The 12793-nt window shown below is 40.9% G+C and overlaps 1 protein-coding gene across 1 annotated transcript in view; it reads left to right on the top strand.

Annotated features, from left to right (window-relative positions):
• LOC108028903 (chaoptin) overlaps positions 1–12413 on the top strand; it is a 229236-nt gene extending 216823 nt beyond the window's left edge. The window contains exons 9-11 of the mRNA XM_050884708.1: positions 3404–6326; positions 7370–7815; positions 9502–12413. Of these exons, the coding sequence (XP_050740665.1) occupies positions 3404–6326; positions 7370–7815; positions 9502–10542 (4410 nt within the window). The 3' untranslated portion in view covers positions 10543–12413. The remainder of the gene's footprint in view (positions 1–3403; positions 6327–7369; positions 7816–9501) is intronic.
• Positions 12414–12793: the final 380 nt, after the last annotated feature.

The following is a 12793-nucleotide window of genomic DNA, read 5'->3' as shown; positions in this document are numbered from 1 at the left end:
TGGGAAGGTATGGGCAAAATCAGTTTTCCCTAAGGGAATATTTTACCCGTTGCTCGAAAAGTTAAGAATATAATTATGTATCCCGTAGAAGGAAGCGTTTCCGACCCCATAGAGTGTATATCACGCGTTCTCCGGTTTTCATTTCATTTTTGCATTGTGCAATTTGAAAAAACTTGGTTTTTACGTGCCCTCAATTCCAGAAATTTGTTGCTTGGGAACATATTAGGGGTCAAATTTGAGGTGGGGTCAGATTCTGAACTTTTTAAAGAATGATATTTCCAAGAGAAGGTTAATGTGCTAAAAAACACAAAAATTATAGTTTCTTATCATTTTTTATACCCTTGCAGAGGGTTTTTCTTGTGCTAATATTTATTTAAGCGTTGATCAGCCAACTTAATGGCTATAAAACGCATGGAAATAACAAAAGGAAAAATAACATGAAACATAAATGAATTATCGGAAAAAAATTTTTAAAAAAGTTATCTTTGGTGTTTGTTAACATATATATTTTAATTAGTTATAAATTTCGAATTTAATTTTATCAAAATCGGACGACTATATGATACAGCTGCCATAGCAAAGATCGGAAAATGGGTGGGAAAATAATATGAAACAAATTATAGATTCCGTTTTTTTTTGACATATTCTATAATATTGGGAATATAATTTGTATATACTCGTATTTTTAAAAATTTTGAATTAAAATTTATACAAATCGGATTACAATTGTCATTCTAGACATTTTTTTTGGTAAACTAAACCAAACGGTTAAAACGCTTAAAACTGTCTGCCGCCCACATAACATATACCAATGTAGCCAGTAGGTGGCGCTTTACAATATTTCTTTGCTGTTTAGATATCTGAATTTAAATTTTGCTCCCTTAAGCTGAGTAACGGGTATCTGATAGTCGAGGCACTCGACTATAGCGTTCTTCCTATTTTTTTTTTATCATCACTGAAGCTACTGATGCTGCCAAATTTTTCTTTACGTGTTTTTTAGATTTAGATTCCTTAGCCTCGCAAGTTTGATATGCAAAAATCTTCCAAAGCTGTGCCGCTTTCAGTTCTGATAGTAAAAATTACATTTTAACTGAAATTTATAGAGAGTTGAGATTTCACATTTTGATTTCTTAGCTTCGTACGCAGTGCAAAGGCTAATATTCCACGCCCACTCGAACGCTCACCAACCTCTTAAGGTAAAAATCATTTCTAAGCGTATTCCAATTTTAAAGTGGTCATCTTTACATTTTAGCTTAACTTGTATAACATTTTAACTGGCTTGAGGGTTAGTAAATCGATTCAAGCTCGTGACATATTTGTTCCTTTCTTATTTGAAATCTAAAAACTCTTTAAAAACAAAATTCATTTTACAATTGATTCCAGATATTATTCTTAACAGCGTCCTTAACCGGGGACCTTTCGCATCACAGACAGACACCTTACCAGCTGGTCTGTCCCACATCGTTTCCTGCGGGACAATTGAAAAAAGCTTTTATCGGTATCAAATTTAATCCTAGAAGAAGTGTTATTCACCCACACTTTTTAATGTGGGATAATACAAATTACGTTTATTTTGGGAATAGTTGCAGAATTTTCCCTTAAAACTTTAATGAATGAATTGTTTGTTGATTTAATGTATAATCTTTGAAACTTCTTTAGACTTCTTTGTGGAACCACGCACTGGACGAATTCTTCTCTTTACGAATTTCTGAACTCTTACTCAATAGAGTGTTTTTTTTATACTCGTTGCTTTTTAAAGAAAGGCTTTATTTTTTTAATGTACTCGATTAATATTATTGGGTAACAAAATAATAAAGGAGAATAATTCAAATTGAAAACAAGGAAGAGTGCTATAGTCGAGTGCTTCGACTATCAGATACCCTTAAGTCAGCTAAAAGGGAAATGCAGCAGCAAAGCTATATTTTACGGCGCCACCTATCTTATAAAAATGTGCCACGCGGCAGACAGATTTAAGCCTTTAGTCCGTTTGTGGAGGTTAGGGTGGGCATGGCACACTTTTTTTTAGGTCAGTCGATAGGTATTGATGAGACTAACACATTTCAGCTTTCTATCATGAAAACTGTAGGCGCTATAGATTTTCGGAATCTGCATGCCAAGTTTGGCTGTTCTAGCTTTTATAGTTTTCAAGATCTCAGCGTTCATACGGACATACAAACTTTGCTGGATCGACTCGGCTAGTGATCGTGATCGAGTATATATATATGCTTTATGGGGTCGGAAACGATCCTTTTGCCTGTTACATACTTTCCGACGAATCTAGTATACCCTTTTACTGTACGAGTAATGGGTATAATAAGGTACATGGCCTAAACCGGTGAAGTCGCTGTTACTCTTACGCTGCTAGGGTGGTACACTAATACTAAATTCCCAAATCCTAAATTAATTGGCACTCAACGGCGCACAGTGGCAGCGGCAATTATGACAAAAAACATCTTCAATGCCATGCTAAATACATTAAATGAATAAAAAACAAATATACAGTCTTCGTTTTTTTTCGAGCACTTTTCGATGTTACGTTTGATATAACAAGAAAGGAAGTTAGCTTCGGCAAGCCGAAGTTTGTATACCCTTGCAATTATAAGAAATAATCAACTTTAGTATATAATTTGTTTCCCGATCGTTCCTATGACAGCTATATGATATAGTCGACCGATTTTGATAAAATTTAATTCTAAATTCAGAACTCATTAAAAAATGTTATTTTCAAGCTAAGAAGGTTATATGTTAAAACACACCAAAGATATTTTTTTACATTTTTTCCCCGATAGTTCCTATAGCTATAAGATATAGTTGTCCGATCCGGCTGGTTCCGACTTATATACTACCTGCAATAAAAAGAAAACTTTTGGAAAAGTTTCAGACCGATAGCTTTAACACTGACAGACTAGTTTGCGTAGAAATGGACGGACAGACGGACATGGCTAGATCGACTCGTCTAGTGACGCTGATCAAGAATATATATACTTTATGGGGTCGGAAACGTCTCCTTAACTGCGTCGCAAACTCCTGACTGAAATCATTATACCCTTTGCAAGGGTATAAAAAAACATAAAAATTATGATTTATGATTCATGTTAACATTCGTAATTGATATAATTTTGTGTCATCAATGTGACATGGTGAGCTCGTATAATTTTGATGTGGCAATATGTAGGAAAGAGTCCCTCCAACTCCCTCCTACTTCCTTTTGCTAAGAAACGGGAATCTGATAGGTGAGGCCGTTGCCTCTTGTTTTTCCATTCATCCCGTTGGGAGCTGGAGTGTCCAAAGAAGACTTTTGGGGAAATTTAATGGAGGTTGTTCTTTCTGTTTAAAACAATTCCGCATTTGATAACAAAAGCCTTAAGACTATGCAATACATCAAAGCCTTTTTTAATTGCAGATGCCATCCCGGGCCTTGAGCTCGATGCAGAAGTTGACGGCTCTGGATTTTGACTACAACGAGATCGTGCGAGTTGAAGACTACAGCTTTTATGGTCTGCGTCTGTCCAAACTAAACCTTAAGGGCAACAGGCTGCAGGGAATGCCGGAGCACGCGTTCGCTGGACTGGAGGAGTGCATGCAGGAGATAGACGTATCGGAGAACGGACTGCGCACCTTTCCATTAATGGCTCTCCGCAAGTTGGACCACTTACGAATTTTGAGGCTCTCGAACAACAGGATTCCCACCTTCTATGGTGACATCCAGTTGGCCACCAATAATGCATCGGCGGCGGCGGCTGCCGCAGGTGCGTTTCAGCTGCCGTCCTTGATTTTCCTTGACTTGAGCTCGAATCTGTTTGCCGAAATCGGAGACGACTGCTTCAGGGCCTTTCCCCAGCTGAAAACCCTATCCTTTTATGCCAATCAGATAGAGTTGGTCCAGCCAGAGGCCTTCAAGAGCCTGCGGGAGCTTATGTCGCTGGACATGTCACACAACAGGATTATATCACTCGATCCCAAAGTTTTCGAGAGGAATAAGAGACTGCAAACAGTGGACTTTAGCCATAATCACATACACGCTATAGGAGGGGTGTTTTCGGACCTACCCCAGTTGAGGGAGGTCTTTCTAAGTGAAAACAACATACTGGAGCTGCCGGCAGATGCGTTCACAAACTCCACAAACGTGGATGTCATTTACCTGGAGTCCAATGCCATTGGTCACATAGACCCCAACGTCTTTAGCACATTGGTTAATCTGGATCACCTGTATCTAAGGTCAAACTTTATACCTCTTCTTCCCGTTACTCTGTTCGACAAGAGTACTAAGCTGACGTCCTTATCTTTGGACAATAATGAGATCCAGGATCTGGAGATAGGCATGTTTAGGAAGCTGGAACACTTGCGGGAGGTAAGGCTGCACAACAACCGCATTCGGCGGATTAGGAAGGGCGTGTTTGAACCGCTACCTGCCCTTCAGGAGCTGCATATTCAAAAGAACAGCATTGAAGACATAGAGCCGCAAGCTTTCTACACCCTGAAAAACATGCAGCACATCAATCTGCAGGATAATCAACTAACCGTGCTGGAAGACATATTTTCAGACAATAACTCCTCGCTTCTCTCCGTGCAGCTGGAGGCCAATTACCTGCACAAAGTTCATCCCCGCACATTCAGTCGCCAGCAAAAGGTGCAAATCATGTGGTTGAAGGACAACCAATTGGCCCGAGTGGAAAGATCTTTCTTTGCCGATACTACTCAATTGGGCAGGCTGTATCTGAGCGATAACAGAATCAGAGATATAGAAAAGGACACGTTTGCGAACCTGCTACTCTTGCAATTCCTCGACTTGAGTGGCAACCAACTGAAACAGCTTAGAAGGGATTACTTTGCGCCACTTCAAGGCCTCGAGGAACTAAGTCTAGCCCGCAATCACATAGAGGCCATAGAAGGATATGCCTTTGCCAAGTTGAAGAATCTTAAGTCCCTGGATCTTTCTCACAACCCGTTGGTGCAACTGACGCGAGATGTTTTCCTGGATGAGTTACCCTTGAACTCTCTGAGCCTGGCCAACTGTTCCCTACGAAAACTGGAGCAACATTCCTTTAAATCCCTTACCAATCTCAACGAATTGAATCTGGAAAGAAATCAATTGAATCCAGCGGATATTCAAAAACTAGATATACCAAATCTCAGGAGACTGCTTTTGAGCCACAACAACTTCAGTCACGTGGGGTCTGGCGGAATAATGGCGGGAATGTTTGATAGATTGCGATCTTTGCAGCAGCTGGCAATGTCAAATTGTAGTTTGGGTCAGATACCGGACTTGCTATTTGCAAAAAACACAAATTTGGTGAGACTAGACCTGTGTGACAACAGGCTCTCGCAGATGAATCGAAATATCTTTAGTGGCCTCAATGTCTTTAAGGAGCTGAGGCTCTGTAAGAATCAGCTCTCCGAGTTCCCGCACATAGCTCTATATAATTTGAGCACACTTGAAAGCCTGGACTTGGCCCGAAACCAATTGGCCTCGATAGATTTTTTCAAGCTAAGCGGCACCCTGAATCTCAGGCAACTTGTCCTGAGGGATAATAAGATCACCGCCTTGAGCGGCTTCAATGCCGTTAACCTCACCCAGTTGGACAGTGTGGATCTCAGTGGTAACCTGCTGCTCTCCTTGCCAGCAAATTTCCTGCGCCATTCGATCAATTTGCAAAAGGTTGACCTGTCCAGCAACCGCTTCTTGCAAATACCCTCTTCAGCCTTGTCGGACGTTTCTATACCACGTTTATCCTGGCTAAACTTGACCGGCAATCCCATCAATAGGATTTACACTGTAAAAGAGGAAAGGTATCCATACCTCAAGGAGCTCTACATCTGCCAAACGAACCTTTCCATACTTACTTCAAAGGATTTCGAGGCCTTTCAAGCTCTACAGCACCTCCATTTGGTCAATAATAGGATTACTAGAATTTCCCCGGGTGCCTTTAAGTCCCTAACGAACCTTCTTACCCTGGACTTGAGCATCAATGAGCTGGAAATGCTGCCTAAGGAGCGACTGCAAGGTCTTCGGCTGCTACGCTTCCTCAACATCTCGCATAACACCCTCAAGGATCTGGAGGAGTTTAGTGCCGATCTCTCGGAGATGCAAACCCTGGACCTGAGCTTTAACCAGCTGGATCGTATTTCCAAGAAGACCTTTAGGAATCTCCATGGTCTGTTGGAACTCCTACTCATGGGCAATCGGATGACGGTTCTATCGAACGACGCCTTTCGGTTCTTAAGGAAACTGCATGTGTTGGATCTGCGCAAAAATTACTTTGAGCTGGTGCCGCTGGATCCACTGAAGCCACTGGAAACCAACCTGAGAACACTTAAACTAGAGGGTAAATAATATGTAATTATTATATTAGGTTTAAATATGTTTTTTTTTAAGTTTTAGCCTTAATTGGTCATCACAAATTTTAACTGTATTTTTTATTATATTGTAATACACACATATAGATCAAAAATAACTTCTTAAAAAATGTTTTTAACCGAACGCTTAGCGAACTCAAATTAGTCTCAAACACGAATAAACGCAATAATCAAGAAATTGACTATTATATACCCGTTTTCGACTAACCAAGTTATCTTATCAACATACCGTCCGAACAATTTTGGCACGCCGATTGGTATTTATAAGTGAAGTAAATAAATCTATTTTACAAGAAATTTCATGAACCCCTATCATGCGAATTGCTTAAGCTTTGGATTTTGCAAAGAGACTGCCCATGCAATCAGCTGTTCTTTTTCACAGCTTACTTTACAATTAAAATCCGTTTGTCTTAGTATACCAAGGGAAATATTTTGAGTTATTTGTCCTTTGACATAATACTCATATGCAAATAAATACCATTTAAAACTCCAATACTACCTAGGGTACCAATATAGATAATAAAGTTGTTTTATAAACTCTAATTCATATTTGTGAAATACGAACTCATTCAATACTTACGTATTGACCTATAATATTTGGCCAAGGAAATATTTACAGCAGATTCTAGAGACTCTTGCGCAGAGCACGTTTGTTCCAGCAAAATGCACCGAAAATCACCATCTCCCTGGCGCTTAATTAGTTGAGTAACGGGTATTTAATAGTAGACTATAGAGTCCTTCTTTTTATTTTACCATTACATTTTTGTAGGTTTCTGAGTGAAACACTGTCTTTTAACCGAATTCAGAGACTAGAGATTTTCCACTATCTAAAGTATCACTAGTTAACTCTCCGTTTTGCAGTTTTAAAAAAGGTCCATTTTAGGCGCAGCTCAAATTACTAATCATCCTTTTTTTATCACCCTGAAGCGAAACTTTGGTTAGCCATGGTATTAAAATCCTTAGTGTCACCCCGTTGTCACGGCCAATTTGTATCTTTTGGTGCTCGTTTCAGAGAATCCACTGCATTGCAGCTGCGACGCCCAGAAACTGTGGGAATGGCTGCGGGATCATCGCAAATGGTCTCTTTCGACGGGCTCCGGCACAGGAGGAGCTATCGGCGGACTAGGCGCCGATTCCATTAATTACCTAAGGTGCGAGCACCCAACAGAGCTGCGGGGCAAAGTGTTCGGACGGATGGAGCCGCAGCAGTTCTGCGATGCCCCGCTGATACCTAAAATGGCCATCCAAGACATCCAGCCCTACTCGGTGGTTGTGTCCTGGCAGAGCCGCGACCATTTGGGCCTCAATGGCTTTGAAATCGTTTACCACGCCACCGGCGACGGCTTGGTTCCGGACCGCGAGAGGGACAGTCACAGGAACAGGGAACGGGGTCATGAGCCCGACAAGCAGAAAAGCCGGGAACGGGATAGGGAGCGATTCCCACTCGACACGGATGAGGTGAGCGCCAGTCTGCTGGGAAATATATTATATTATTCCAAAGACATTCGATTCGAACAACACGACTTTTTTGCGAACTCACGGTTTTATTTTGAAAAGTTAAACTAGAGATAGAATGGTATACAGCTAACTTGCAGTTCGTTAATTTATTTGGGGCGGTACTGAAATTTCCGATGGATTCAAGGACTATTGGTTTAACAACCAACCAAAAAGCGACGGAATTTATTTGATCTGACCTCGAGGACTTTTAATCCAAAGCTCACTATTTCGTTGAATTAAATCACCTGTCTGGTTTTGAAGCAAATTCGGTAACAGCCCTGCTTATATTTTACCATATTAAGTTGCCAAGACTTTCGTTTTCCTTTTAAATGTGATACCAGTTTATTGTAGCCGAACAAGTTTAGATTTTAAGCGCATGCAGATATAAGATGCACTAGGATTTGTAAGACCGGCAGATAAATTAAGTTGGGTTTTAATGTCATTGTACAAAAACAAAAATCTTCAGATACACCAGTAGATTTGAATTCAAATTTGTTGTAGGCTGATGTTACACCCTCCTAGAATCTGACAAAATCTGCAGATACAAATAAACACAAATGAAAAGGATTTAACTTTTTGTTAACACAACATAAAATAATTTAAACCTTTCAACATTATTGGACTTCAAATGTTAAAATAATAAAATATATCACTAAAAATCCTAAAAATTCATGCTTATACTTTTTTATCTTAGTTTCTTTATTTATTCAAGTAGAAAAGGAATTGCCTACTTGCGTATATATAGCCCACAAGTTTTACATAATAGTTGTTGAAATTGCAAAAACACTTATTTTAAAAAAGAAAATCGAATATTGAAGATCTAAATTTGGCGCTCCGTCTGCGGTCCATCTGATACCCTCGTAATCTCTATTAGTGACCGTGTTTGTTGAGCTCGTCCGGAGTCTATCAGTTCGGCCCACCAGATTGACGATTAAGTTCCCAGGCGGCTGCAGTCCAAAATTTAATTGTGTCATTTTAAGAGCAAAGGCTCAGTGCCTGAATATAATGAATACATGGACAAAATCTCGCTAATATAATGTCTTTTAATTTTAATAAACATTTAACTTTATTGAAGTTGTAGCCTTTATAGCGTATAGCTTAGATAATTATTACGTATAATTTAGTATAACGAATTGTTTTCTTTTCTTTCTTGTCTAAAAAATTAATTTATTTATTTATAAACAGTTTAAATTATATAGGAATTATATGTGCAAAGCTCTTTAAATACATTGGTTGAACTTGACTTCACTGTTGCTATAAATTTTTCTTAAATCGTTGTACCCTTACATGGGGTTATATAGCTTTGCACCTATGCGCACTCCCTAACCTTTTTTGTCCGTATGTCCGTTTACGACCACTTGTCCTTTTTGTCCGTGTGTCCCAGGTCAGCTTATAACTACTTGCTCTGCCAATTAGCCACTAATCGGCCCACAAATCCTCGCTTATTACAACATGTTCCTATCGCTAGAGACCCCCATGGAGTGCTGGTGCCCCATCGATAAACCGCGAAGAGGCAGGGCACTGTGGCCGCAGGGAAACAGTTTAATAAGCGACATGGGCGATGCTGATGAGAATGAGAATGAAAATGACAATGGCTCTGTGGGGACGACAATAACCGTCTTGCAACCTGCTTAATTTATTCCTCAGATCCACGGCAAGCGGCTAAATGGGACGGCCAGCTCGACCAAGCTAACCAAGCTGAGTCCGAATACGCGCTATCACATCTGTGTCATCGGCAGCGGTAATTGGCTTTCGGAGCCCCTGGCGAACGCTCTGCAGCGACTGCACACCAACGAGTCCCTGCGCGAGGAGGAGGCAGTGATTGTGACGGCCCCCTTGCCGGAGTCGTTCTCGCCCTATCAGCACCAGCATCAGCGCAACCGGAGCCCCCATGGCAGTGGAGGCAGTCAGGACCAAGGCCAGAGTCAGGGCCAGGACTTGGACAACGCGATCGTCCTGGATCACGTCCTGATGGAGGTGCTCAAGAACTCGCACATCTCTGCCTGCACGGATGTGCAGACACTGGACTCCACGCCCAGCCTGGTGACCGACGAGAACGGGCTCTCCAGCAATGGCTTTATTCACTCCATCCTGACCAGGAGACTGGGTCTCATCGTGGGCTGCTGCCTGGGCATAATAGTGTTCATCGTCATGATCTCGGTTCTGAGCTATGTCAAGCTGAAGAAGCAGCGCATAGAGAACGCCAAGCGACAGGCCGCCCTGCCGCCGGAGTACATATCCTACAGGCACTTCTCCATCCCCAACGAAGAGCTGACCAGGACTGCTGCGAACGCGGGAGCCGCAGCGGCGGCCGCGGCGGCGGCTGCGAAAAATGCATGCAATGCGCCCGACGCCGGCAGTCCGCCGCACATGACCAGTGTGCCCAGCGGCATCAGTGCACACATTAGTGGAACCAGCCTGAGCACGGGGGGCACGGGCACCGGCACCACCACCACAACGGCCACCACGCCGGTCGGAGGCGTGCCGGCTATAGGCGTGCCGCTGGGCAAGGCGGGCAGTCCCCTCGCAGGCGTCGGCATGGCAGTGGCCGACTCCTCCGTGGAAGGCGTTCACGCCCACGCCCACGCCCACAACCACGGCCACGTCCATGGCCATGCCCACCGACAGAACAACGGGTACATGGCTGCAGGGGTTGTGCTCAATACAAACCACTTGAGCGTGTGTTAGTCGCCAAAAGGTTTGGTAATTAAACATAGTAAGGGTCGAGGTACCGGGTTGGAGGGTGTTGAAGTTCTGCACAATATTCTGGCAATACAGGAAACATACGTTGCAATCATTTCCGCACTCAGCCCGAGCTTATCTAGTTAAAAATATTTTTTTTATTCACCTTGGTCAGCACCTGGCCATACATTACCCACAACTAAGTATAATAAGCTTTCAGTTGAAAGGATCCGGGAAGACGCATATTATGAGCAAACGTTTATTTAAAATTTGCCTGCCTTTTTAACTACAGTGCTCGTGTCCAAAAGTAATCGCTGACTCATTCGAGAAAAATAAGTTTTAGGAGGTTGTACCGCATGCTCCGCTGCAAATAATTAAATGGATGGCGCGATTTATTGAAAATTCAAGTGAATTCGAGCACTTCAGCACCCCCCTTAAATCTGATCCACAGTCCCAGAAAAACGAAACAGGCAAAATATCTCATATTTCATACTTCAAATGGTGTCAAAAAAAGTTGCCAATCAAAGCGAATGCAAAATCATTTTTCATGTTATGCAATGTGCCCAAAATGCATTTAATTTACGATAAAAACGAAAAATCCAAAAAAATAACGGTGCAAATAAAAAGGAGAGAAAATCTAGGTTAGTGATAATCACGATGATGCGTTCAACGTTCGTTTAGTTATGACAATTGAAGTAGAACTTTATGAAAATCGGACTGCGTCGCGGCATTTTCAATGTAAATAAAGTGGAATCACAGCGAAATCTCAGCCGTAAATGTTGCATCTAAATCAAATTAAGCTCCGTATAAAGCTATCTATAAGAACCCACACACACATGGCCATATACGAGTATATACAAATAAATATATATACCTGAAATGGAAGCACACACACAGACAATTTTTTTGCGCTAGACTTAGTGAATAGATAATGAATGAGTGTATTTTTTGTTTTTTTTTAAGCCGAGCGCTGAGAAATCAATGATAAAGTAGCTATATAAAGCTATATGACAGCGGCGAAACATATAACCAAAACAACTTACTATTATATAAAGATACACAATAAAAGAACCTAGATTAAGTGCAGACCCCCGAAGAATGCATAATTGTTAGAAGAACTCAAAGAGTTTCATATACATATATTAACATACATTTTTTTTCTCGTAGTTAACTATATCGTTTTCCTATTTTTCGATTCGAAAACATATTAAGCTTTATTGGGGGAACGGAAGTACAGCTATTTGCTTACTTTCACAAATATGCATTACAAAAAGTACTACGGCTAAAGAATTTCTAGAAAACTAAGCGAATTGAAATCAAATCAAACCCCCCAAAAACACATTCACACACGAAACTCTCAGCCAAGGCGACGGGTTATAGGAGATTTCTAACCTTCCGGCCCCTTGTTCATCCTGCGTCCGTCACTGTGTGCCAGTGCTTCTCACATATTTTAAGATTGTTATATGCAAAACACAACAACTATAGTATGCATGCGGGCAAACTTAAGAAACAAACAATAACAATGGCCAGAGGAATAGGAACGGATAATGCAAATCGGAATCAAAAAATCTAACTTAAGACGACATGAAATAAACAAAAACAAGACAAAGAAAAATCAGTATAAATTAAACAAAGCTTTGTTATGCTACACAAAGAAGGTAACAAGAATTGACGGATTCGCTGCCATGCCAGAAACCTTCTTTTTAATTCTAGTTGAATTGTAGGGCATAAAGGGCGAAACACAATATACACATACCTACACAATGCAGAGGTAAATTTAAACAAACATACAACAAATGTAATAAATTTAAACCAAAATATTGTATGGCAAGCAACACAAAGTAAAATATTAATAAATGACAAAAACTTTCAAGTAAGCGCAGACATCTTCTTTTTGGTTGCGATTGGTATTCGTCCAAGGTATTGTATTTCCTTAGGCCTAGTATTCAACCAAGCAAAAACTGGCAAAAAATACTATTTTCAGGCCATTATATCTGCGGTCACACTGGCTTGAATACAAACAAGCAAGGAAGTTGAATCGGCAAGCCGAAGTTTGCATACCCCTGCATTTATAAGAAAAAATAAACGTCACGTAAACACCACGTTACATTTTTAAGGATTGGTGTTGACTTCAGTGATGTTAAAAAAAAAAAACAAGGAAGAACGCTGTAGTCGAGTGCCTCGACTATCAGATACCCGTTACTCAGCTTGAGGGAGCAAAATAGAAATGGAATATATCTCTATAGCAGCAAAGAAA

Source organism: Drosophila biarmipes, chromosome X, assembly GCF_025231255.1.
Source record: "Drosophila biarmipes strain raj3 chromosome X, RU_DBia_V1.1, whole genome shotgun sequence".
NCBI classification, from domain to species: domain Eukaryota; kingdom Metazoa; phylum Arthropoda; class Insecta; order Diptera; family Drosophilidae; genus Drosophila; species Drosophila biarmipes.
The sequence above is the reverse complement of the archived record's forward strand: the minus strand, read 5'-3'. Positions and strand labels throughout refer to the sequence as shown.